Genomic DNA, 27,915 nt, shown 5'->3' with positions numbered 1-27,915 from the left:
GTTTACTGAAAGCTTTCCGTATAAGATTACCAAAAAATATTTTGAAAAGAAGCCAAGAATGAAAATTGTTAATATTTTCTTTAGTATAGTTGCTACCATAACTTTTTGCTAATATTTCAACATTTTTACAAATGAATAGCAAAGATGTAGGCATTATGACTCATTAACATCATTTTTTATCTCTGTCCCTCCCAAAATGTGAGTGTGTCATCTTGAAAAATAATCACTGAACAGTTTAGAATCTTATGTGCAGATATATCCATCAACAGTTCCATTTTTTTGAAATATGACTAGACCCAAAAATAAGGGTATGTTTACTTGCTAGAAAACAAGATGCAATTTGTCCTCTGATGATGGATATAGTGGTTAGAGATGTCCTGCTAGGCAGAACCATGATATATAAATTGCAAATCAAAACAATGACTACCACTTCAGTAACTACTAACATGTAGGACATGACCAGCTACGTTCATAAGAGCTTGAGAAGAGCCAAAGCTCTTTTCTGAGATAAAAACAATAACAAAAGCAGCAAAAATTTGACTATTTTCATGCTGTAGCTAATTGGTCCAGCTAGGTAAAAGTGAAAGTAAAAGTTAGACTTCCAAAATTTCAGAAATCTCCCACCTGTGTCAATCTGTAAGGTATATTCTAACGCTAAACATCAGCACAAACTGCCTGTATGCCGCATGTTAAGTAATTCAACAATGAGCTGCTTTTCTGTACTTGGTAAAAGGCACTTAAAAATCTGCTAAAATCTTGGCCGGGCGCGGTGGCTCAAGCCTGTAATCCCAGCACTTTGGGAGGCCGAGACGGGCGGATCACAAGGTCAGGAGATCGAGACCATCCTGGCAAACACGGTGAAACCCCGTCTCTACTAAAAAATACAAAAAACTAGCCGGGCGAGGTGGCGGGTGCCTGTAGTCCCAGCTACTCGGGAGGCTGAGGCAGGAGAATGGCGTAAACCCGGGAGGCGGAGCTTGCAGTGAGCTGAGATCTGGCCACTGCACTCCAGCCTGGACCACAAAGCGAGACTCCGTCTCAAAAAAAAAAAAAAAAAAAAAAAAAAATCTGCTAAAATCTTTATTTTAGCAGCCAGCTAATGCACATATTTATCATTGATCTAGATTATCTATTTTCTCCTTTGATTAATTTAGATTATTGGATCAGAGTACCCAGTATTTTAGTTCCCCAAAGTAAAGCTTTGTAATCTTTTCTTTAAATAAACAAAATAAATTTAACTTTAGCTCCTGAAAAAGTTGGTCTCTCTAACTACAGTTTACTTGGTTAAAAAACAAGAACTATGCGATACAACTTTTTCTTTTTGCTTTAGTTATCAGAAAGCTTTGTACTTAATTCAGGGCCCAGCTATAGGAATTAGCTTGTCTCCAATTCTAACAGTAACTACTCCTTAACTTCCCCTAGTGGTCTCATCAGATTTTATCTTGTTTTGTATTATAATCATATTGCACATACCTCAAATTCTTGTAGAACATTTAGTAAATGAATGCTAAAGAAATCCATATGTCAGGATAATTTATTGAAAAATAAATGTGTTCACCAGAGTTTTAATTTGTAAACTGATTTTCATAAATACTATATACATAAAATTTAGGAATAACTAGCCTCCACATTTAGTGTTTACTTCTATTTTAAAAGTTCACATGCCTCAACCATTTTTACTTTAAAAAGTACCATCATATTACTACTTTTTCATAGTAACCTAACAACTAGTCAAAACAGTCATGTAACACACAGAATTTCCTACTGATAGTAGGAAATATCTGTGCTATTGTTAACATGCTAAAACTCCGAGAAAACTGGCCAAGTGAAAAAAGGCTCATGGTAATGTGAACTTGGAAATAACACAAGATTGTCCTCACACTGTGACAGGCTGAAGTCCTTGGTTTCTGGGAGGTGAGACCTGGATGAGAGGGTGAGGTAGACAAGCCTTTAATAGTCTCCCAGCCCAGTCTACACAGGTTTTCTCTACTAACCAGGAAATTACAGGTATAGTGGCTACTATTCCCTATCAGTGTAGGACCCAGAAATACATCTATCTAATTTAAAACAGTCCCACACTAGGGATTAAGAGAATTTGGAACACCCTGCCCAATCAACCGCCAATGGCATGCTAATGCACATTTCATTAATCTCCAATAACAAAACCCTGTATTTTATGGAAATGAAAATTTTGGACTTCCCTTACTTAAGGCAGGGTTTTGCTCTATTTGCTAAAAATTAATGTTTAAAAATTAAGTAAAAGTCATCTGGTTGGTTTGTTTACTACAGTGTCTAATATTCAACTATTATAATATTAATAAGAGAAGGAAGTGATTACTCGTATTTAATTTTACTAGTTAAGTAATTTTTTTAATACTGTAAAAGTTTGCTACCTAAAATTGTTAGAAGGAACACAGATAAATCTACTGATTATTTAATAAAGACCATTTATGAGAAAAAATTTTTCTTACATTATGATTATCCCATTATCAATGGAAAATGAGTCAGAAGGTAATCCAGCAATATTCCAAGTTCGAATTGTCACAGCTTCTCCCAGGGTACCCATAAGAGAGCAATCATCTGAGCAGGGGATATCTCTTCCTTTGCACAAAGTTGTCCACTCTTTAGTTTGGTTCTTTAGAATATACACAGAAAGATAAAGAAATGAGACTAGAGGTTATCAAAAGCATGCTTTATAATTCCTCAATTTACACTGTATTCATTGAGTCAACAAACCATTGTGGAAACTCTACCTCAAAAATGGTTTGTGTCTCTCAGATTCTTATTTCAAATAAAATTCTAATTGAGAAGGTCAGCTATGTACTCAACATATTCAATATTAAGATAAAGTCTAGATTAAGCACTTAAGTCACAATTTTGTATCTGGAAAAAATGATTACCAATTGTTATTATAAAGATTCATTTTCAAAGCTACTCCTATCAAATTACCAATCACATTTTTCACAGAAGTTGGAAACAGTATTCTAAAATTCATATGTAACCAATAAAGAGCCCGAATAGCCAAAGCTATCCTTAGCAGAAAGAACAAAGCCAGAGGCATCACATTATCTGACGTTGAACTATACTACAAGGCTCCAATAACCAAAACAGCATGATACTGGTGCAAAAACATAGACCAATGGAACAGTATAGAGAGCACAGAAATAAAGCTGTATACCTACAAGCATCTGATCTTTGACACAGTCGACAAAAATAAGTAATGGGGAAAGGACCCCCTATTCAATAAATGGTGCTAGGATAACTGGCTAGCCATATGCAGAGGACTGAAATTGGACCCCTTCATTACACCATACACAAAAATCAACTCAAGATGAAATAAAGACTTAAATGTAAAACCTAAAACTATAAAACCTTAGAAGAAAACCTAGGAAATACCATTCTAGACATAGGCCCTGGCAAAGATTTAATGGCAAGGATGCCAAAAACAGTTGCAACAAAAACAAAAATTGACAAATAGGACCTAATTAAACTAAAGAGCTTCTTCAGCAAAATAAACTATCAGCAGAGTAAACAGACAAACTACAGAATGGGGAGAAATATTTGCAAACTATGCATCTGACAAAGGTCTATATATCTAGAATCTATAAAGAACTTAAACAAATTAACAAGCAAATAAAACAACCCCATTAAAAAGTAGGCAAAGGACACGAACAGACACTTCTCAACAGAAGACATACATGCAGTCACAAGGATATGAAAAAATGCTGAACATCACTAGTCAGAGAAATATAAATCCAAACCACAATGAGATACCATCTCACAGCAATCAGAATGGCTTTTGTTAAAAGTGAAAAAACAACAGATGCTGGCAAGGTCGCAGAGAAACGGGACTGCTTATACACAGCTGGTGGGAATGTAAATTAGTTCAGCCATTGTGCAGAGCAGTGTGGTGATTTCTCAAAGAACCCAGAACTATTATTCAACCCAGCAACCCCATTACTGGGTATACGCCCAAAGAAATATAAATTGTTCTACCATAAAAACACATGCATGCTGTGATGGTTAATACTGAGTGTCAACTTGATTGGATTGAAGGATGCAAAGTATTGATCCTGGGTGTGTCTCTGAGGATGTTGTCAAAGGAGATTAACATTTGAGTCAGTCGGCTGGGAAAGGCAGACCCACCCTTAATCTGGGTAGGCACCATCTAATCCACTGCCAACAGAGCCAGGATATAAAGCAGGCAGAAAAAAGTGAAAAGGCTAGACTGGCTTAGCCTTTCAGCCTACATCTTTCTCCCATGCTGGATGTTTCCTGCCCTCAAACGTCAGACTCCAAGTTCTTCAGTCTGGAGGAACTCAGACTGGCTTTCTCCCTCCTCAGCTTGCAGACGGCCTATCGTGGGACCTTGTGATCCTGTGAATTAATACTACTTAATAAACTCCCATATATATACACACACACATATGTGTGTATTTATCCTATTAGTTCTGTCCTTTTAGAGAATCCTATTAGTTCTGTTCCTCTAGTAGTTAATACCACTTAACAAACTCATATATATATGTATATATATCCTATTAGTTCTGTCCCTCTAGAGAATCCTGATAGATATGTGTATGTTCATCGCAGCACTATTCACAATAGCGAAAACATAGAATCAATTCAAATGGTACATATACACCGTGGAATACTATGCAGCCATAAAAAGAGTAAGATCATGTCCTCTGCAGCAACATGGATGGAACTAGAGGCCATTAACCTACGCAAACTAATGCAGGAAAAGAAAACCAAATACTGCATGTTCTCACTTATAAGTGGGAGCTAAATGATGAGAAGGCATGGACACAAAGAAGGGAGCAATAGACACTGGGGCCTACTTGAAGGTGGAGGGTGGGAGAAGGGTGAAGATTGAAAAACTACCTACTAGATACTATACTTATCACCTGGGTGATGACATAATTTGTACACCAAACCCTGGGGACACACAATTTACTTATGTAAAAAACCTGCACATGTACCCCTGAACCTAAAAGTTTTTGTTTTTGTTTTTTTTTAAAAAAAGCTTCACTTTACAAAGTAGTTGGGACCACTGCATTTTTTCTAAGTATTTTCTTTATGTTACAAATATCTAGCACATACAATATTATAGTAGAAAAGTAAATCCATTTTGAACCAGTAGGAGAGATGGAAAACATTTACTTCTGACTCACATGCCTTGTCAGTGGCTACGGCAAGGCATTTCAGTGCCAGTAAGGATCAGGGTACATACTGCAGTTTGTGAGACTCTACCTGGAGGACAGTCTGTAGGATGCACAGGAACCCAGGAGGGGTACTACAAGCCAAGGTTTGTGTTCAGAAAGTCAGAAGTCAACATCCAAGTTGAGTTTATAAATCAAAGATTTCAGAAATGGTGAAAGACAGAACTGGAGAGAAAGGAGTTAGGAGAAGGCAAGGGGAAGGTGGGTATGTATGGTACTGGTACCAGCCTCTGGGTTGATGAGGGTGCTGGGTTCTCAAAGGTGGCGCTGGCTGAGAGGCCATGCTGCGCATTGTCATCTCCCTCAGGCTCCTGCTGAGTAGGTTGGACCAACATTCCTTGAGGTTTGCACAAGAAAGGGCATCACAGTTTTGGGGGACTTGATGACATTCATGACCTTGATAAGCCTGTTAATATTATGTAGAATTCCCCACAACTGGATCTGTATGATGTTCCATCATAATTCAGGTTATGCATCTTTGGCAGAAATATCACAGAAATCATGTGCTCTTCTCATTGCATCCATCAGATGGCACACAATTTCAAATTGTTCATTTACTGATGACACTAATTTTTATCACTTGATTAAAGTGTTGTCTGCCAGGCTTCTGTGTCATAATTATATGAGCTTATGTGTGATTATAGATTCTTCAGATGGTGGGATGCAACGCAAAGACACTCAGATAAATGAAAGGCAGAACTCTGTTAGTTATAGCTCCAAATGAGAGAAGGCTGCACACAGGGCCACACAGGGTGTTGTCAGGAGACAGAGTAGCATCAAGCCAGAGCTGTGGGAGTTAGTTTATATGTGGTAAATGGGATGGAATTAGCTGGGTTTCACAGGTTTCCTGGGGACTGGGTATTTTGAATCATTCTGTGGTTGCAAGGAAGAAGGGGCTGTCCTTGGTATCTGGGGGCCTTTGGAAGCTATCTATTGTAACCCAGGAGTGTTCGAGCCTAATAAAGAAAATGGCTGGGGTGAGGGCTTAGCAAACTACTTACGAGAAAGAATTCTGAGTTTTTAACTATTATTTAAAATGGTTAAGACAGCATTTGTGAAACATTATATTATAACCTCCCCACTGTTAAATTGCTCTTTTCCATATTCCTTTTGCAGGTAATAAGCATTCTGTAGGGAGATATTTTGTAACCATGAAAATGCCCTGTTTTTGTCAAACATTCAATTTTTTCATTATTAATTTATGTCAGCATAGATTCATCTTTTTCATATTTTATCCAATGAGTTATAATATACTCCTGCCACTATTTATTGTGATGCTGAAATTGTTCAAGTTTGGACAGTGGGAACACTCTTAAGCTAAATTCTGTGTCCTTTTGACATAGCCCCATCCTTCTCTGGGTACTTCCTTACTCAAAAAAGACATTTCAGTTTTATCTTACAGTGAAGTCCAAGATAGCCACAGATAATCTTCCTCCTTTAAGCTCAGCTGACTAGCAACCATAATTCCATCTGCAAAGTCCCTTTGCCATGTAACGTGGCATAGTTACAGGTATAACACTTGGAGGTGAAGATCATAGGGGCCCAAATTCTCCCTATCATAAGTACTTAATAAATATCGCCTGGCTATTTGATTTGGTTGTTGATACAAGGAACAGATGGTAAAGCTATGTAGGGAGGAGGGACAGATAGCATTTCCAGTTTGAGTTGTATACACAGTTGCTTCTGGCATGTTTTATTTTTTATTTATTTATTTGTTTTAATTTTATTTTGAGATGGAATCTGACTCTGTCACCCAGGCTGGAGTGCAGTGGCAAGATTTTGGCTCACTGCAACCTCTGCCTCCTGGGCTCAAGCAATCCTCCCACCTCAGCCTCCAAGTAGGACTGGGACTACAGGCACACACCACCATGCCCGGATAATTTCTTATATTTTTTGTAGAGACAAGGTTGTACTATGTTCCCTAGGCTGGTCTCAAACTCCTGAACTCAAGCAATCTGCCCACCTCAGCCTCCCAAACTGCTGGGATTACAGGTGTAAGCCAGCTCACCCAGCACTACTGGCATGTTTTGTTCTATTTGTTTCCAGGCTGCAGGTTGGCCTACGGACATTTTGGAGAGATCTGCAAGCTTTCTTGGATCTAGCCTGATGCTGGAGTAGGCATGCTAGCCTGTGACATAGGGAAGAAGTAGAGAAAATAGAAGCAGTATTTTCTGCAGAATGCTCTGTTTAGAGTTGACAGGTATAGTATGTTACCACAGACGAATTCTGGATTAGCAATTTAAGAGGCCTAATTACATGTTTATAAGGGTGTAATATCAGAGAACAACCAAAATGAGCATGGAGGACTCTGAACAAGCATCTCAAAATTCAAGCCAATGGCCTTGGCTGGTAAGCAGGTGATGGTGGATTTGCTGGCATAAGGTCATGATAAAAAAAAAAAAAGGGAGATAGAGAGATGTTAGAAATGGAAAACTGGCCATTAAGAGTGTCATCTTGGTGAAAATACCCAACACCATTAAAATAGTTTCAACTTTGGTTATTGGCAGATAAAGTTCAATTAGAAGGTTCAATAAGGTCATGAAAAAAAAAAGGGGGGAGATAGAGAGATGGTAGAAGTGGAAAACCGGCCATTAAGAGTGTCATCTTGGTGAAAATACCCAACACCATTAAAATAGTTTCAACTTTGGTTATTGGCAGATAAAGTTCAATTAGAAGGTTCAAATTAATTCAAATCCAGGGCTTGTATGTTCTTAACAGCACTGTAGGATTCTGTTTTGGGAATTGGCACAGGCATTGTAATTGAGTGCTGTGGGCCCAGTTACCCTGGAAGAATTGGAGTTTCCTATGTTTTATTTATAAAAAGTGCCAGGAACTCTATAAAAGAGTTGATAAATAATTGATGACTACTCATATTCAAGTTTGGAGGGGAAATGCAGATATTTATTGAGGGCCCTTGATATCTAGAGACTTGAAACCCTTTGAGGTCAGAAAAGGACCAAATTTTGTAGGCCTTTTAGTTTGGGTTCCCTGAAGCAGACTGTGGGATGAAGATTCCTATGAGGTGACATGCTGAGGAAAGGATGCAGGAGGAAGCATGACAAGAAGGAGTAGAAGCCAATAAAGGACCAGCCTAAGTTCTGCAGCGGGTGGCCTCATTAGATGCCACAGGGAACCTCCACAGTGTAAGCTATTCCTTGGAGCTGTCCCAACCAGAGGGAAGGGAGAGAGACTCCCATGCTCCCTTCAATTATTCATTAAGGGCTGCTCAAGAGGCAATTACAATCCCAGGCACTTCTTGCTCTCCAAACATTGGGTAAAGTGGGTTCTAGGAACCCAAGGGAAGGCTGACAGAAAGAGCCACAGGTGCTAGTTGTTGAGTGTGAAAGCACACAGAAGCCAGGAAGGGCTCTGGCCAGAGTCCTGATGCTTGCCATCCAACCCTTACACTGAGAACTGAATGAGACAGTTTTGATGGGAAATAAACTGCTCGCTGTTTTGACCTGAGAGAAACAGATAAAAGAGTGAAGATGACAAAATGGGACTCAGAGACTTAATCCACAGGAATTCCTTCCTGTGATGTGAGAGTGACATGAGAGAATTGTTAAGGAAAGTAAAAACTTAGGTTGATCTAGTGAAGCAAGGAAGGAATAAAATTGCCTTCAATCCTTCACAGAGATGAGGTGGCATGGGATGAAGTGACTACTTGAATCAAGGGTTCGGACAGTGAATGAGTTCACAGAAGGCACTCTGAGCTTTGGCATGTCTTGTATCTAAGTTGAATGTGGCTTTGTGTCTGTCAGTAAATTTCCAAAGTCTCAGTTCAGGTGCTTAAGACACCCTTGAAGCATTTGTGTGGTGGTCTGACTAGCAGTCCCCCATTCTGATAGTAGCCAGGTGATGATGGCAAAGTCTGAAGATGCAGTCCCTTGGAGTGAGTCTGTCAGAGGAGGCCTGGTTGGGAGGATGATACATCTAGCTCTCCAAGCACTGGGTAAAGTGGATTCTGCTACTGCACGAGGTAGTGCTAATACACTTTCTGCTGAGCTCTGGAATACTAGACAGGAGCCAGTGCAGTCACCGAGGGGTGAGCTCTGAACCAGCAGGGAAAGGTAGGGGTGGCTGAAGCCACTCCTTTTATTGTTCAAAATGTCAATGTAGGAGAGTAGGAAGAGTGCTAAATTAGGATGCAGGTAACCACCAAGTGCTAAAGACAGAAGCACCCACTAGGTGAGGGTTTTAAACATTTAGTTAAAAACACCACCACCAATTAAAGTATAACAGTGGCACCAAGAGTGAACCCTCCTCAGGAGACAGTGTTGAAATTAAATGAGGCTCAACTGAGACCATGTGCAAGCCAATGCTCAGTGAAATTATAAAGCCCTACACAAAGGAGGCTTAATATGTACTGTTTCTCGTTTGACACCAAAAACTATTGCCAAACGTTCTGAATTCCTCCCTTCTTTTATTCTCATTATCATCCCTCCCATTTTTTCTTTCAGTTATCTTAATTTTTCTAAATCTCTCTGCCCGCTTTGATAGGGCCATGACCCCGGTTGGATTCCAGTTCCATTTTTCTAAAAAGAGCTGAAGAGTATGCTGGGTCTCTCATTCAGTAAAAACTAAAAAGTGGAAGAGAAAAGCAGGAAGAATAATTAGGATTAACTCCTAGGGTTAGGTGTTGGGCCAGGGAGAAGAAAGAGGCAGAATCAGTCAGAGAGGTGGGAAGCAAGGCAGGGAACGTGGTGTTTGTTTTCTAAGGAACAAAGCCACTTATCAACAGGGTTTTAGGCAGGCTCACCTTTTCCTCCCCTCAAGTTTCATTCTCTGAAAAGATTTTGAAATGGCTTGTTATTGAGACTGATAGGAAACAGCTGATGAAGTACACACACACACACACTCACACACACACACACTCACACACATACACTCACACACACACACACACACTCACACACATACACTCACACACACACACACACACAGACACTCACACACACACACACACAGAGAGAGAGAGAGAGAGAGAGAGAGAGAGAGAGAGAGAGAGAGAGAGAGAGAGAGAGAGTCCTGATACCTTTTTACAGTACTTGCTTAGGAACTGAGATTTTATCAGTATAGGGTACCATTTTCCCATTACTTTAAAAAAAAAATTTTTTTATTTTTAATCAGGCGGCCCCAAACTAGAATAGGTTCAGAGACTCCCCATTTTCACATTACATTTTAAAGTAGATATTTTTGTTTTTAAAACAATTAGATTTTTGAAGAGTGTATTACATGGCGCCTTTTGGCTAACCAGCTAATTTATATAATAACTAAAATACACAAGTAGAAATCATGTAAAAATATCTTCCTCACTATACTTATCAAAAAACTGAAACCAAAGTAAAACAAAACCTCGAAGGGTAATACTGGCTGTGATGGGCAGAGGGTCAGGAAGAGATGGAGTAGCGTCCCTTACCTGTCTATAGGTGGATGTGAAGGCTCCGAGGTAAGCAACCACTCCTGAGGAAATGAGGATATCCCCGGTCAAGTTGATGTACAGCTGCCCTAGCTCCAGAGCTGTGTGGCTCCATCGAGTTTTCTCACCTCCAAGGCCTCCAATCAACTGTTCAGCTCGTTCTAATTTTTTGCTGCACAGGTCAACCTCAAAAATAAAAGTGAGCTTTTATCAGTATTTACAAGTACAATAAGTTTAAAATTCTGCAAGATTTTACCCTCAGAAGTAAATTATTATTAATATTATGATATATTTATTATTATTATTATTTTTGAGACAGAGTCTTGCTCTGTGGCCCAGGCTGGAGTGCAGTGGCACAATCTCAGCTCACTGCAAGCTCTGCCTCCCAGGTTCACATCATTCTCCTGTCTCAGCCTCCCAAGTAGCTGGGACTACAGGTGCTTGCCACCACACCCGGGTAATTTTTTTTGTATTTTTAGTAGAGACAGATTTTCACTGTGTTAGCCAGGATGCTCTCGATCTCCTGACCTTGTGATCCACCCGCCTCGGCCTCCCAAAGTGCTGGGACTACAGGAGTGAGCCACCGCGCCCGGCGTAAATTATTAGTTTTAATTAGACTTCTGCCTGGGATTTCCTATATCACTATGATATAGTAAAGTCCATGCTATTTTAGAATTTGTAAATATAAAGTGTCTAATTCATGAAATTAATAATGAATGAATATTTATCACATAATGCAAAGAACAGCTCTATTTAAGGAAATGACATACAGTACAGGATACTGAAAGTTAATTAATAAAGACATTCTTCTGCAAATATAGATGTTTTCCCTCCATTTTAAATATCTAGATGCATTTTATTTTAAATATTCCACAAACGTTTTCCCCTCATTTAACTTATGGTTGATTTTATCATGGTCTTAAAGGTTAAATATTTAAAAGATTTAATAATTTATGATTATTTACAAAGGTCAATTTTCAGGTTGTTAAACGGTGTCACTCAGGCACTTGTAATTCAGCTTAAATTACGACATCAATCAATAACTGAGAGCCTATTTGGTACATAAGACTGTCAACCAAATATGATTATATGTAATTAAGCAATGTGATAAAAAAGAGATAATTACGAAGGTGCAAACTTGGTGAAAAGTTATTTCAGTTCACACAATAGCAGTATTCCAGCAGAATATGTGAATTATTTTTATTAAATTTTTAAGTGCCTTAACATCATTATTCTTGGAAGAAGATGAGATTAAATGAAGCTTATCATGATGTTAAAAAATAATTTACATGAAAAGAGAAATTCAACAATCAACAAAAGCAAAGACATTTAGGTTATTCTGGAATAAGAATTTGGCTTATGCTTTTTACTAATGTTACTAACATTTATATTAAGTCAATGATTTTAGATTAAAAGATGCATGATTCTGTATCAGTTTATCTACAGATAGGTTTGAAAAAAGCAAAGCAAATGGTATGTAATTGTAGTATGTGTGATACTTCCTAAATTTAATTTTTTTCCTTTTAATTTTCCCTCTTTAAATGTCTTTTGTCTTTCTAGTTTCTTTCCTCACCTATTCTTCTTTCAACAATGTTTATGATAAACTGAATCAGGTCTTAGACTATGACAAAGTTGCCATCAGAAACTACTAAGTAAAAATATTTTAGCTAAAATTTTGCCTCCAAAAGCACATGTTTAATACACATAAATGCATATGTTCATTTCATATTACCGTAAGTTTCTAACATTTTATTATAAAAAATAAATAAAATTTTCAAACATATAGGAGAGTTGAAAAATGTTTAAAGAGGGCAACTGCATAACCATTTATTGATTATATTATTTAAACTAAAACTGATCATTCAAAAATCATGCCATAATAGGTTACACTTCTAAAGATTAGCATAATGTCTTACATTTGTGCAAATATAGAATACAGGATAGATACTATAGAAAGACAAAGTCTGGTGTTCTGGAAAGAGTACAGCTATTACAGTCAGGCTGCCTGAGTTCAGGTCTTAGACTTAATGCTCAGAAGCTGGGTCGACAATGGACAAGTTGCTTGATCTTTCTGTTCTGTACTTTCTTCAAAATGCTACACAATGATTACTTCCCTCAAGAGGTTATTGTGAGAATAAATGGTATAATATGTAATGTTCTTGGAACAACAGGCCCTTGTACATAATAAGCATTCAATAAATGTTGACCGTTATAAAATATTATGACCTTTTTCTGGACCGTAATCAGACTTTAGCAGTTAATTTTTCCAAATGGTATCACTAATTGAGAGTAATATTTTTAGTCTTGAAAACATTTTTAGTAGATACTGTATGGCTCTGAGTATTGAGTTCTAATTTCTGCTCTGCCATACAACCTAAATCACTTAACATTTTGGTTCTCAATTTCCTTACTTGCAAAGTGAAAAATGATTAAATAATCTAGCTCAATATTCTAGTAATCTAAGCTAGACAGACTGGCATATATATATATTTTTTGGAAAAGCCCAGAGAATAAATATTTTCGTTTTCGTGAGCCAAGCAGCAGAATTGAGGATATTTATGTATTACACGGGTACTTATACGGCCACTAATATGTAATTATTTTAAAATGTCAAAACTATTATTAGCTCGTGGGCCATACAAAAACAGGCGAGGGGCAGATGTGGCCTGCGGGCCATAGTTTGCCAATCCCTGACCAGGAAAGAAACAGGACGCTAGTATGAACATCATTCTTAGTTACGATAATTGAGAATTTGTCCATCTTTTTCTGTATCAGCACATACCTGGTTTTCCAGGTCAGCCTTCTTTTGTTTATTTAATTCAAGTGTGTCTTGAAGCCTGGCCAGCTTGTCCTGAACTTCCTTAAGGGCTGCCTGCTTCTTTCTAAGACCATCCATGGCAATTTTAAGCTCCCCTTCAGCTGCAGCCAGTTTTATCTTTTTGGGAGCTACTATTTTTGCCACTCTGCAAAAAGTAAAATTGAAAAATTAAATATTCATTTAATATTCCAGTACACTTTCTACCACTGAATTTACTTTTCTAATATCCTTACTGTGACTCAAAACACTTCTTTATGCAAAAATCTAAACTGATTTCTATATTCCATGTTTTATCTAAGAATCATCCAAGCTTGATCCTGGACATAAGAAATGGCCATTAAAATAGACATCAAATATACATAGTGTTTTAAAATAATACTTTTACTCAAAAAAAAAAAACATTTTGCCAGTATGAATTTTGATAACTTTCTGAAAGAAAAGTAGGATATTCAAGTAGAGTATTACAATGTTAGTAGAAGCCTAATTGCAATGACAAAAGTTAGTTTTGATGAGGAAAAAGTGAGGTATCTTTTATCTTTGTCATTTTACATAAAAAAATCCTCAAATCCTAGAATACATCCTCAACCAAAAACCATTATCCTATAAATATGTATGTGGTAATAAAAGGAATTATATAGGAAAAAGGATGGATCTAAATTCTCTCCCTAGTATCTGGAAAATGGAGTCAGTCATGTTATTTAACAAACATTAAATGAATCATTAACTAATATATCATGGTCTGAAACATATATAGCACTACTATATATGTAGAATGATTAAAATTGGATATGAGTTTGAAAAACATCCTGTGACAGTTGTTTTTTTGAAAAAACAATAATTACTCTGCTTTGTGTATGATATAACCGGTTCTCATATAATCACCAAAAAAGACTCCTTATTTCACAATAATACATATTATGCCAGCAGTTTTTAAAGTGTGGTCCAAGGACCCCTGGGGATCTTGACAACACTTGCCCCTTTAGGGAGCTCATAAGGTCTTCCCTTGTCCAACTAAACCTCTGTGTGATGGTGGATTTTCTTTAATTGCAATCAAAACAACATATTGCAACAGAATGAGCGAAGAAGCAGATTTTGGTGTCTGGCTATCTTACATTAGACCACACATTAAAGAGACTTGTAAAGGTATAATAAAATATCACTCTTATCATTGTTTTTTCTTCTATTTTTTAAAGAAAAACATATGAATTTATAAAAAATAAAAATAAGTCACTTATATTAACACGTAACATTTTTATTGCTTTTCAAAATGAATTAACAAACACTTTAAAAATTTTCCATTTTAATTTCTAATATGGTAAATAAACAAAAATCTTTTTGGGGTCTTCAATACTTTTAAGAGTATAAACGGTTCCTGAGTCCAAAAAGTTTAAGAACCACTGTATTATACTATTAGTTGGCATAATCTTGCCTCCAGTAAATATGCAAACACAAAGTAGATTCAGACAGGATTTTCCAAGGAGCCTCTCTCACTTACATAACTTTTAAATTTCATATTGTCTAACTGACCAAAAGTGAAGATAAAACATACTAGCCGGGTTTCTTTGTATCAGCACTTACTTATCGTATGAATCCATTGCTATGACCCACTTGCACAGACCTTCGGCCGCTGTAGAAGCATTTCTGATTTTTTCTGGTACAAAATCTGGATTTGGAATATAATTTTTTCTTATGATATTCATATAAGCTGGAGGAATATTGTCCTTGTCATATTCATGAAGTGACTGCAGAAACCTCATGTCACCAAGAAGTCTCTTAGCTGGGCCCCAGAAATCCTCAATTTTTTTCCCTGAACCTGTTGGGTCAGGGATTTTGTCAGCTTTGATTCCTTTCAAGATGCATATAGCTTCCATAACAAGCTTGACACCAGCAGGAGGACTCTTCATGGATTTTACCACTGTAATATCCTTGAAATAACAACATGTTAATTATTTTAAAAGACATGTTTGTTTACACAGTAATTGTAATTGGTTCCTATTTTCAAACTAAGCATACAGAAACTCATTGTGTTCACTGGGTAGAAACGGTGACAGTAATAGAACTGCACTGACACTCTTCTCCCGAGTCCCACCCAAAAGTTTAGCCAAAATTCTCTGCACTATTTATTTTAAAAATCAACCTTCATCTTTCTAAATTTATAAAACACATTATTTTACGTATCCCTCCCAAAAAATTACTGACAAAATTAACACAATACTTTATCACATGCTCTATAAGATGCATCCCAATGACAAGAGTGTCTAAATATGAAAAAGGTACCCCTTAGAACCAAAATATAATCTCAAGTCTTATGCCTTTGTTAATTACTGTAGTGCAAAGATGTATGAAGTTCTTGAAATAACTGTTGCTTTACGGTAAGTTATAACATCTAGCAGCTTTCTTCCATTTCAAAGGTGTTTTTGCATGCACATGCATTTCTTTTTCAGGTCAATTAGGGAATTCTTTTGCCAATTTCAAAATGATTTCAGCTTCATTAAATTTGCAGGCTAATTCAGAGAGACAAACTAGACTAGAACACAATGCTAATTTCTTTCTTGGGCTGTGATGACATGTATCCTAGAAAGTGTATGGCGAAGCTCTTACCTGTGCAGTAAGAGTATCAAGGGCAGCCAACGCTGACTCTAATATTGGCAAGGCACCTGCCAGGTCAGCATCACACTCATCTTTGATGGCTTTGGAAGCCATAGCTTGTTCGTTTGCTATTGTTTCATCAGCTTTCACTATTTTTTCAGTTTTGGCAACTTCTACAGACTCTTTCTCAATCATTATCATCATTTCATCAACCTCTTTGCTAGCAACTTTTAATTGAGGTTGTAGTGCCTCCAACTCCATCTGCATTGTGGCTACTTGAGATGAAGCAGAATCCAGTTTCTCCAAACCCACTTCATATCTCTTTTTCATTTTCATTACTTCACTGAAAGGAAATAGATAAAACAAAGTTAATCATGAGGCTCTGCATCCTACATTAAGGAAAAACCTAAGTGTTTTTGAGCTTGCTAGGCTTTTTCAAGACATAACTACAGGAGTGGTCTAAAAGATTTTCATATATATGACAATCTGTCAAAACATGAAACCTAGAACATTGGATTTGTGCACGATTAAGAGCAGACAGCATGTTTTATTCATTTTTGTGTTTTCAGTACCTATACGTTATCAAGGCATACAACAGAAATTCAAAAGAATAAATGCACTGGAGATGAGGCAAGGAGTATCCTGTATCAAAATGAATGATGTACCTCTAAAGTTGGTAAGTTGATTCCAGCAACACTACTGCTGCTTTAAACCTTTTTATGATCACTTATTTTAAACACATTTCAGTGCTCAAAATATATTACTCTGAATGTTTCCAAATGTGAAAAAATGATTTTAACATGTATTATACATCTTGAAAGAGAGATTTGTTTTATTAAAAGTAACAAATAGAGCAGATCATAAAGCTCAATACCCTGTTTGGTGCAAAACGATTACAAAGTAATAACACATGATTAGAAATAATGTAATACTTTAGCATATTTTAAAAGTTAAATATTGTAATGTGTTTAAAAATTTAATCTGCATTTATTTGCAAATATATATGAATTTCTCTCTAAAGAAAACTCTTCTTTATAATTTCATTTTAAAATACTTGATATACCATAATGTCTCCAAGTAAAAAAAGGACATGCTTTTAAAATCCCCTTCAAAAAATAGACTGGAGTAGTAAGGAACTGGCTTGAGCTGGAAAAGGTAACCTGGAGAACACCGAAAGGATTGCAATTTTTGTTTTAAAAAAATTCATAAGTTAGAGCATGCCATGTTTTTGTCACATGTCAAATTCCGTCTGAGCAAAGTATTCGGGAGTAATGGGCACAGAGGGCACCTGGGCACAGAGGGCGCCAAGCGTATGGCACTGTATTATTGTGAGTCTCGTTTCAGCTGAAACCTTGTGCAACAAGCATGGGGAAGGTCTCATTCCTGCCAGCCTGAGACAGTTTCAATATTGTGGCTAATCCCAAGTGACGCTTTGCTAGCTTAACCACAGATTTCCTGCCAGGTAACCTGAAAACTTTCTTCTAGGTTACAGCACTACCTTGCTATTGGGACCTGAAGGCTTTAGCTATTATGGGAATAATCATCATAGGGTAGGAATTCTAGTTGAGGTAAAGGAGAAATTAGTATCTTCTTTTTTTTTTTCATTTGCAAGGAATTTTGAAAAGAAAAAATTTGAAAATGGAAAATTTGAAAGGCAAATAAGAATATTTGAAAATACCTTAAAAACTATGACTCTTTCAACCTGTAAGTTTGAACTTATAACCTCGTAACTTTAAAACTTATAACCAATAAGTTTAAACTCTTCCTATAAGTTTGTATCTCGTTTTTATAATCCTTCTTTTTGTTAGGGTGGCCTTACTATTGTGAGTGCACAGTCAAACAAAAGCCACGAGTGATATCCAAAATTTAATCAATCTCCAAGAGCTTTTGATCCTCCTGGATAAGAAAATATGAAAAACAGCAAGATTCCATTATGTTAAAGATCATAAGCTCGACACAGGAAGACAATTATCTTGAGAGCCAAAGAAATAATGAATTCCAGCCAAGCTATGCAGCAGTCACGGTGGGCGCTACAGATTTCACTAGGTAGTTGACAAACTCCTAAAGGTATGATTCAAACACAGGGTAGTAGACCACAGTGACTACGACAGTCCTGGTTGGGAGGGCACAGCCACAGTCACTGTGAATACAGATGAGGAGTGTCATATCCACATCCAGGTAGCATGCTGCCCAGTATGAGAAAAGGTCCTTCAAAATGCTTGAGATAGTAGGTTAACCACAGGAAGATTTAGAATTAACCATAGAAATATATACAAAAATCAAACTCATAGTATTCATATTTTTATATTATCTATGCACATTTGTTGTTTTATGTATTCTTTTTAATCTTTAAAAGAATTTGGTCTGTTCGATTCATAGAGCAGGCTTGAGCTTCCAATACAAATCATGTATCTGAGCAGTAAATTTACATCTGTTTTTAAGTAAAAATCATATTAATTTGTAGATAATATTCAAACATTTAAAAGTAATTAAGGCTTACCATATGTATATGTTTAAAATACTAGACTTATAAATTATTTAAGTATCTAGTAATGTTTGATTTGTCAAATCAGAACTTGAAAGGGAAATATAAATACCATATTAAAAATTGTATTTAAAAAAGCTTTTGAATGGAGCCACACATTAATCCAAGGTCCCCTTTAAAGGTAACCACTAAAATGTTCCAAACTTCCTACTTTCTACCTTAATGTTATAATGTTTTTAAATTTTATAATATACATACTGAATTTTAATTTTTGGAACAAAAGAAATATTTGAATAAACTTTTATGCACACACAAGTCACCCTCCAGAACATTTAAAAAACTCACATTGACACTTTCTATAGCAGGTAAGTTCACTGATGTTTATATTGATGTTTTCAAATGAGAGCTTATTAGAGAGTGACTGTCCCTCCCTAGAGTCTCAGCTCTTCAGTATCCAAAGAGAGGGTTTAACTATTACCTAATTATTTATCAGAGAAAAATCACTCTCTAGTAGTGTTTACTCAATATTGGTTGGAATATTGAGTTGGAATGTCTTCATTCTTCCAAGAGTGATTATGCATCTACGATGTGCTAGGCAATGTACCCATATGAGAAGGACAAGACCCCTCCCTAAACTCAAAATGTTTGTGGATTAAATCATTTAAAGATGTAACAAAACTCACAGTATATTTCTATGAAATAAATCTCTATTACATCATATTTATGTCATTTTTGCACACATAAGTATTTTTAATTTGCCCTAGCTTACTTAGAAATATGAAATTCGATTTTTACCTTCTTTTCTTTTCTAACAACAGTTTGAAGGTGGAGATTAATTCAAGGTAAGAGGTAGGAGTCACATAATTGTATCTTTGAAGTTCAACAAAGAAAGATGTGGATAAATCTATAGTAGAAGTGTGGAAGCTTTTACACATGTCGATACAGCCATCTCTTATTTCCTCTGACACTTCAATTTCTTCCAAGAATCGTGAGGCAACTGCCTGGAGTGCATCTTCAGGCCATGACTAAATGTAAGATAAATGCTTTAGCACTTTATTAAGATTACGAATCTGGATCTGTTACTACTGCAGCCCTTTACAACTTAGGGATGTTGGGGGTGAAGGGGAATAGTGTGAGGGACGGTGTGGGGGAGACAATTTCATAAGGAACTTTCCCGAGGACTTGCATACTTAGGGCAGGGAGCCAGGAGCTAGTTAGTGCATATAACATTCACTGTCTGTGGTTTGTTCTGAGATTAGAGAAATTGTTCATGAGTGTTGCAGGAGAAAGAAAAGGCAAATGAACCAAATTTATGGAAAGTCTATTTCTGTATGCATTTTACTGGTACCGTCTCATTTAATTATCCTAACATTTCCCTGAGAATGATGTAGGCATCATTCCTGAAACAGCTTCCAAACCCTTTCTCTTCTTCTTTTATCCACCTCAATCATCCCAATTCAAGCCGCCACTATCATCTGCCTGGAAGATTCCAATAGCATCCTAACTGCTCGTATTCTCTACATAGCTGCAAGAGTGTTCTTTTCAAAATATAAATCAGCTCATGTCACACTCCCCAATTTATAACCATTCAAAGACTTCCTAGAATTCTTAAAATCCAAACCAACTTGCCAATCTCTATTTGATTTGGCCCTTCCCAAATTTCTGACCTGTTATACCACTTCTGCCCACAGTTCCTGTGCTCCTGTCACACTGATTTTCTGCCATCCTCTCCTTCCTTCTGTCTAGACACTTGACTTCACTGGTTTATCCTCTCTGCCCAGATCTCAGTACTGACACTTTTTTGTCTTTCCAGTTTCCTCTTCAAACCCATAATTGGTCCCTTATTTTAAAAGCATTTACCTATAATCCCAGCACTTTGGGAGGGCAAGGCAGGCAGATCACCTGAGGTCAGGAGTTCGAGACCAACCTGGCCAACATGGTGAAACCCCGTCTCTACTAAAAATACAAAAATTAGCCAGGCGTGGTGGCGGGCGTCTGTAATCCCAGCTACTCGGGAGGCTGAGGCAGGAGAATTGCTTGAACCTGGCAGGCAGAGGTTGCAGTGAGCCAAGATTGTGCCACTGCACTGCAGCCTGGGTGACAAGAGTGAGACTGCGTCTCAAAACAACAAACACAACAACAAAGCATTTACTCCCGATTTGCTAGCCTGTCTAATGAAATTCTGTTTTGCTTATTTGTCTGTAGACAAGAAGCCCAAGGAGAGCAGAGGTCTTGTCTATTTCATGTGCTTCATCTCCAGCTTTTAGATTAAGACTTGCTACAAAGCAAAACAGAATTCAAAAAATGTTTTGCATGAAATAATTAATTTTACTAGGAAGTGGAGGTACAGAGAGGTTCTGTAAACTTTCCAAGGTCATAAATGCTTATCTGTTAAATCCCCCTCACGGGATCTCAGCCACAGCCCACAGATTTCTTACTACACAGGTAGAGAAGGCATTGTGATATGCTGTTAAAGCCAGAATTACTGTTCACATCTAGCTAGGTACTCTCCCTTTGCTACTCCCCTTCCCACCCCTCCTCCGTACCCCCATCCATTCGCTGCCTTTTTCTGCTCTGCTCGTACTTCCCAGTACGAAGTCCACCACAAAAAAAGGTCACTGGCTTTCTTCCTCTTAACTTCTTTGGGTTTAGCTAATGGGAAGAGAGTGGGGGCAGGATGGAAGAAGGGAGACATATGGGTATTTTGATCCTCCCTTCCTTTCCAGCTGTAGCTGAGTTCTAGGTTTCTGGTTCCTATTCCTGTTGGGCAGTCTTATATCCACAGCTCTAAGCTCTGACTTCCAGTAACACTCTTCCCTTCCTCTGCCCTTTTACACGAGGGCATAGTAACGCTTCCTACTATTGCTCCACCCACCACTTCCTGAGTGTTCCAACATCCCCTCTTGGTTCCCTTAACCCTGCCTACACTTCTGTGAATGGCTCCTTCATTATGCTTTCTCCAGTGAAGGGTTCAAGTGTGCTCTGTGTTTCCTGTCAGGACTCTGATACACAATTTTATCATAATACTTCCTATAATATACTGAAGTTAGTGATCACATATACTCTTAATAAATACTTTTCTATTATAATTTCTTGAATTTTAATTTCATAAAATATAACTGATCAGAAGATTTTGCTGAACTACATTTTGGGGTAAACTATGGGTTAGGAGTCTATAAAATAAGTCATGATGAGGGTGGAAATCAACATTTCTAGAAGTCTGTCTAAAATATACATGACAATACCTGAAACCAGTCAATGGTACAGCAGTTAACAAGAGCAGGGAACTTTCTAAGACGATTTCGAAATGCATCTCCAATGGGACTCATGGCAAGGACCACATGCAGTTGGTTGCGGCAACGATCAATAAACATGTTGAAAAGGGCTATGGGGCTGCCATCTGTTTGCTTGGTTTTATCCCGCTGGCGATCTAACTGACGCATCTTATCACATATCTCTTGTTTCTCATCTAATGCAAAGAGATTTGGAATCTCCCCAGCATTTAGCAGATTATTGACATCTTCCAGAAAAGACTCTTTTTTAATTTGAGTATCTGTAAACAGGAAGACACCCTGCATCTCACCTTCTGCACATTTCCTTAAGATCACTTTTAAATCTTCATGCCATTCAGTAGTATCATACCCCTTAGAGATTTCAACTTGGAAAACAGAATAGTCAGCCATGTGGGCAGCTAATCTGGTGACAGATTGCCTTCCACTCCCTCCAACCCCTACTAGGAGAGCATGGCTGCGAGGTTGCTTCAGGATCCTGGAAATTCTGCTGATGTGCTCTATGGCAAATCGAAACAAGACGAGGTTCATGGGTTTTTTGCTTATATTGTTGTATTCTTCTAGGTGAATTTCTACTATCATTCGAAGATTATCCACATCTGCGATTTCTCTGTAGTTGGTATCCTCCCTCTTGGGATCATGGAAATCACAAAACATTAAGCTGCGTAAGTCATCTTCTTCTACTATGCCATCATTATCAAAATCCAAACGTTGAAAAAGCTCATGAAAATCTTCATACATGTAGTTTCTCAAAATTTCTTGAATGTAGTTGACGAGCCAGCTTCTGTCTGCATTGTCCAGAAGGCGGTCATAATACACTCGAAGGACCTGTATAACAATTAAAAAGCAGCTTTAGGAACTTCCTTCTGATTTTTAAAAAAGTGTTATTATTTCTATGCTAATCTCAAGTAATAAAAAAATATTAGAAAATTTTTGCGGGTTTTATTAAAAGTATATCCAAATATTCAGGACTGATTCATAATAATGTTATTTTAAATGTTAATTTTAGCTCTATATTTAGAATAATAAGGTTATATTCAGTTATCAATCAATGAAAGGTAATTTTGGGGGTGGTAGAAGTAGATGTAGAGATGCTGAGAGACTTAAGGCCTTTAGAAGTTAGTGACTGCCTTTGCTGGCTGCTCAGATGTGGATAGCAGAGCTGGGCACCAGTACCCAGGGGGTACCCAACTCCTTTCCAGTGATGTTTCCTTTTTCTAGGATAGATAACATTTTGGAAATTATTGACAAATCAATAGTTTTTGCTTTTGTTTCTGTTTTTCATAAAGCACATTTTCTAGAATAGGAAATGTCTTGGGTAGAGGGAGAGTTGTTTGGGGTATCTGTTAATTATTTTTGTTTTAAGTCGTTACAGAGAGCAATCTACTAAAATAAATCTCTGGTTATATGCACATGTTATGGGACTGCAAGAACTATCAGGCTTGCTACATGTAACTACTGTTTTCTTAAAGCAGTGTAAGTGTCCCAGGGGTACAGTCTATTTAGGACTGAATTGTGTCCCCACAAAATTCTTATGTTGAAGCCATAACTCTCAATGTGACTGGATTTGGGGATAGGGCCTTAAAGGAGGCAATTAAGGTTAAATGAGGTCATAGGCGTAGGACCCTAATCTTATAGGATAGTGTCCTCATAAGAAAAGGAAGAGGCATTAAAGCACACGCTCTCTCTGGTTCTTGTTTCTGTTGGGCAGCCCTTATATGCACAAAGGAAGGGCCATGTGAGGACACAGAGACAAGGTGGCTTTAGCAAGTCAGCGTGAGAAAATAAATTTCTGTTGTTTAAGCCACTTAGTCTGTATTATTTTGTTAATGGCCGACTAATACATATATGCTATACATAATGCATATTTCGTCAGTGGAACGTTGGATCCTTACTCTGCTTTACCATTTTGAGTAAATCACTGAAAATGTCTGCATCAGCTTCTTCACCTATAAAATAGAAGTAGTATTACCTACCTCGCAAATCTCATAGATTTGGAGAAAAAGTAATATGACAACATATGTGAAAACACTATAGAATTCAAATAGATAATCACTGCAAATTGCCCTAGCATTAGGCTAATCACAGTGTTCAGGAATCTTGGTTTTAGTGTATTGATTGTTTTCAAATTGATGAATTCATAGTGTTATACTTTTTTTTTTCACTAATAGTGTCTGCATAAGCAAATGGTATTATTTAAACTTCCTTCATATTCCAACCAGTTCAAAAGTTATTTCTCTGTGAGACAATTTAATTTCCCAATACATGCCAATAGCCAATCTTTGAACTGAGGTACTTAAGACCTCAGACAATATTCCTAAATTAAGTCAACTTCATGTATCAGGATCAATGCCTAAGCATGAAACAAGTATATTATTATCTAGCTGGCAGTTTAGCAAGAACCTACAGCAGCATTTCTCAAAGACAGTCAACACATCTGCATTAAAATAATCTGGGGTACTTATTCAAAATGCAAATTCCTAGGCCCCACAGTGGATCTGTTGACTTAAAAACACGGATGGTGATTCCTGGGAATATCCTTCCATTTCTTTTTGTTTTTTGTTTTTCCTTATATAAGGTACAGATATGGTTTGGCTGTGTTCCCACCTAAATCTCATCTTGAATTCCCACGTGTTGTGGGAGGGACCTGGTGGGAGGCAATTGAATCATGGGGTGGGTCTTTCCCGTGCTGTTCTTGTGACAGTGAATAAGTCTCACGAGACCTGATGGTTTTAAAAAGGGGAGTTTCCCTGCACAATCTCTCTTCTCTTGTTTGCCACCATGTGAGAGGTGCCTTTCACCTCCCACCATGATTGTGAGGCATCTCTAGACACATGGAACTGTAAGTTCAATAAACCTCTTTCTCTTGTAAATTGCCCAGTCTTGGTTATGTCTTTATCAGCAGCATGAAAATGGACTAATACAGGTACAACAATCTTAAGTGTACAGCTCAAAGAATTTTTGCACACAGATACACATCCATGAAACCACCACCAAGATCAAGATATAAAATTTCCAGCACCTTAGTAAGCTCCCTCATGCTCACTCCTGTTGATCTCTGCTTTCCTCCCTCCCCAGCAGGGAACCATTATTCTATCACCACCTCTCACATTTTAAAAAGTTGACACTTAAAACTTTCTATTATAAATCTAAATTGCTGCAAAGGATATAATTTCTGGCATATTTATATTGTAATTTGTACTTTGAATTTATTTACCTCAAAGTCTTGATTACAGACTTTTAAAATTGAGAAATAATTCATGGGCCATAAAATTCATTCTTTAAAAGAATACAAAATCAGAATATTCACAAAGTTGTGCAATCATCACAACTATCTCCCTCCAGAACTTTATCATCACCCCAAAAAGAAACCTGATACCCAATAGAGGCTACTTCTCATTACCACCAGCCCTGGCCAACACTAATCTACTTACTGTCTCTATGGAACTTGCTTATTCTGGATATATGATGTAAATGAATTATATAATATGTGACCTTTTGTGTATGGACTTTGTAACTTAGCACAATGTTTCTAGGTTCATCTATGTTGTAGGATATATGAGTATTTGTTTTTAGGACTGAATAAAATTCCACAGTGTATATTTACAACACTTTGTCCACTTATCAGCTGACGGATATTTGGGTTGTTTCTACTTTTTGGCTATTATAAATAATTCTGCTAATAATATTCATGTACAAGTCTTCACGTGGACATGTATCAGTTCTTTGGGTCCATAGTTAGGAGTGGAATTGCGAGGTCATATGGTAACTCTATGTTTTAACCTTTTGATGACCTACCAAACTGTTTTCTATATTACATTACTGCCAGCTATGTATGAGGGTTCCAGTTCTTCCACATGCTCACCAATACTGTTTTATTATTTATCTTTTTTATTACAGCCATCCTATTGAGTATGAAAGGTACTTAATGGCAGTTTTGATTTGTATTTCCCTAATGACTAATCATGTCCTTATTGGCCATTCATATATCATCTTTGCAGCGATGTCTTTGAATCATTTGCCCACTTTTAAATTGGGTTATTAGCCTTTTATTGTTGAGTTATAATAGTTCTTAAGGTATTCTGGATACTAGACACTTAACAGTTTATATGATTTGCAGGTATTTTATTCCATTCTCTATATTTTCATTTTTTTGATGGTACTTTTTGAAGCATAAAATTTTTTAATTTTGATGAAACACATTCATCTATTTTGGGGGGTCTTGTTTTTGCAGAATATCTGTATTTAACAAGCAAACCAGGTGATATGTGCATTAACTAACATCTGAGAGCTGTGGAGAAGCCAAAGGGAATGAGTTGTAAGTCAGTTTTATACCTTAGAAACCATTTAGTGAAATTATATAAGGTTATCTAGTATGATAATGATGTCTGGAAAGGAAAAAGACATGTAAAGTAGTCTCTAACATATAGTAAATCCTGAAGAAATCTTTTCTGAGTGAACAGAAATAAAGCACAAATTAGTGTTGAGTTCAACCGTTGCAGGGCTTTTTCTTAGTTCAGCTAAAGGTAGGGTCCTTGTCACACAGCCACAAAAATTTCGCCTCGCAGACTATTTGAATGTTCAGTAAAACAGGGTTTTGCTGAGTGAAAATGAAGAAAAGGGGGAAACAGGGACTCTCCACAAGGCCAGAGTCCCTGCTACAGTGCTTCCCGCCCTGCAGATTGAATCCCAGGTTCCATCCAGGAAGAAGAGGGGCCAGGCTCCTCCCCACTGCAAACAGCATGAACTTCTGTGGCTCCACCCCAGTGCCCCGGCTGGCTGGAGGTTCTCTGGGGATCCCTTCCCACCTGTTGTCTCACAATTACCCCATATTTTTAAAGATATTGAGAATAATGTACCAAACATCCTACTTGGCACTGCAGTAAGAAAAAAAAAAAAGAGAGAAATCTCTGCTCTCATGGGGCTTGCCTGCTATCTGAGGGAGATGAACAATACATATAATGAATGAATTCTACAACATGTTGGACATTGAAAAATATTATAGAAAGAAGTAAAATAGGACAGGATACAAAAGACTGGAACTACTAGGATAGGGGAGGGGACACAGGCTGTGGTATTAAAAAGCTTCAACTAGAAGGAGGAAGTTGATCAAAGGCAGGGAGGGAGCTATTCCAGAGCATCGATATCTGGAGGAAATATTGCAGGCAGAGAGAATAGCCAGGAGGCCTGTACTGCTGGTGAAAGGGGGATGAGGATGAGAGCAGGAGGCAGCCTGAGGGGAACAGGCTAAGAGGAACACATCCCAGGTCCTATGGGCCACTGGACTTCTATTCTAAATTCCTCTGAATGAAGTGGGTGCTAATACAAGGTTTTGAGCTGAGGACTAAATTCATTATGTTTTATGTAGGCGTGTATAAATATGAAGTAGTCAACCTCATTAAATGCCCAAAGAGCTCAATAACCATTATCAAAACTCAATAATCTGACATCTAAAGCAGCATAGAATCTAAGAAACTCTTAAAAGTAATTATGTCTAACACATATACAATAGCACAGACAACCTATTCCCATGATTGGAAGAAAGCACTGGCCTGTATAATCCCAGGTGACAAAACGTGTCACGTGTAGCAAGCTTGCCTGCCTTCCTCTCTTGAGACACTCGTTCATTCGCCAATATCTATTGAGGGTTTTCTGTGTGCCAGGCACTGGGAAAAGCAGTGCAAAAATAAAATTGCCATTCTCCTAAAGTTTCTATTATTGTAAAGACAATAAGTAGCCCAAAATTTAGAAGGTGTCAGGTGATGTTCAATGTTATGAAGAACAAAACAAGGTAAGCAGTAAGAAGCCAAGGGGGTAGGGATGGCCCAAAGCAAGCCTGCATGACAAGGGGGGTATTTCAGCAAAAATCTGAAGGAAGTAAGTGGGCAAGCCTGCAGATAACAGAGAAAGAGTGTTCTAGGCAGAAGGAATATCAAGGGAAAAGTTCCTGAGGTGGTGGATGCCAAATGCTTCCTCGTGAGTTAGATTCACCCATGACAAAATGCTGCCTTCAGCAATGCATTCTGCTATGGTTTCAATGTTTATGTTCCCCCTACATTTATATGTTGAAATCCTCACCCCCAGGGTGATAGTAC

The 27,915-nt window shown here is 37.4% G+C and overlaps 1 protein-coding gene across 1 annotated transcript in view; it reads right to left on the bottom strand.

The window, feature by feature from the left end:
• The window catches only part of DNAH7 (dynein axonemal heavy chain 7), a 341,486-nt gene that overhangs the window by 99,595 nt on the left and 213,976 nt on the right, over window positions 1-27,915 (bottom strand). The window contains 7 exon segments of the mRNA XM_050752319.1: window positions 2,472-2,635; window positions 10,639-10,824; window positions 13,421-13,601; window positions 15,035-15,381; window positions 16,058-16,388; window positions 19,326-19,555; window positions 21,776-22,648. Coding sequence (XP_050608276.1) covers window positions 2,472-2,635; window positions 10,639-10,824; window positions 13,421-13,601; window positions 15,035-15,381; window positions 16,058-16,388; window positions 19,326-19,555; window positions 21,776-22,648 — 2,312 coding nt within the window.

Source organism: Macaca thibetana, chromosome 12, assembly GCF_024542745.1.
Source record: "Macaca thibetana thibetana isolate TM-01 chromosome 12, ASM2454274v1, whole genome shotgun sequence".
Taxonomy (NCBI): domain Eukaryota; kingdom Metazoa; phylum Chordata; class Mammalia; order Primates; family Cercopithecidae; genus Macaca; species Macaca thibetana.
This window is presented reverse-complemented; position numbering and strand designations above follow the sequence as displayed.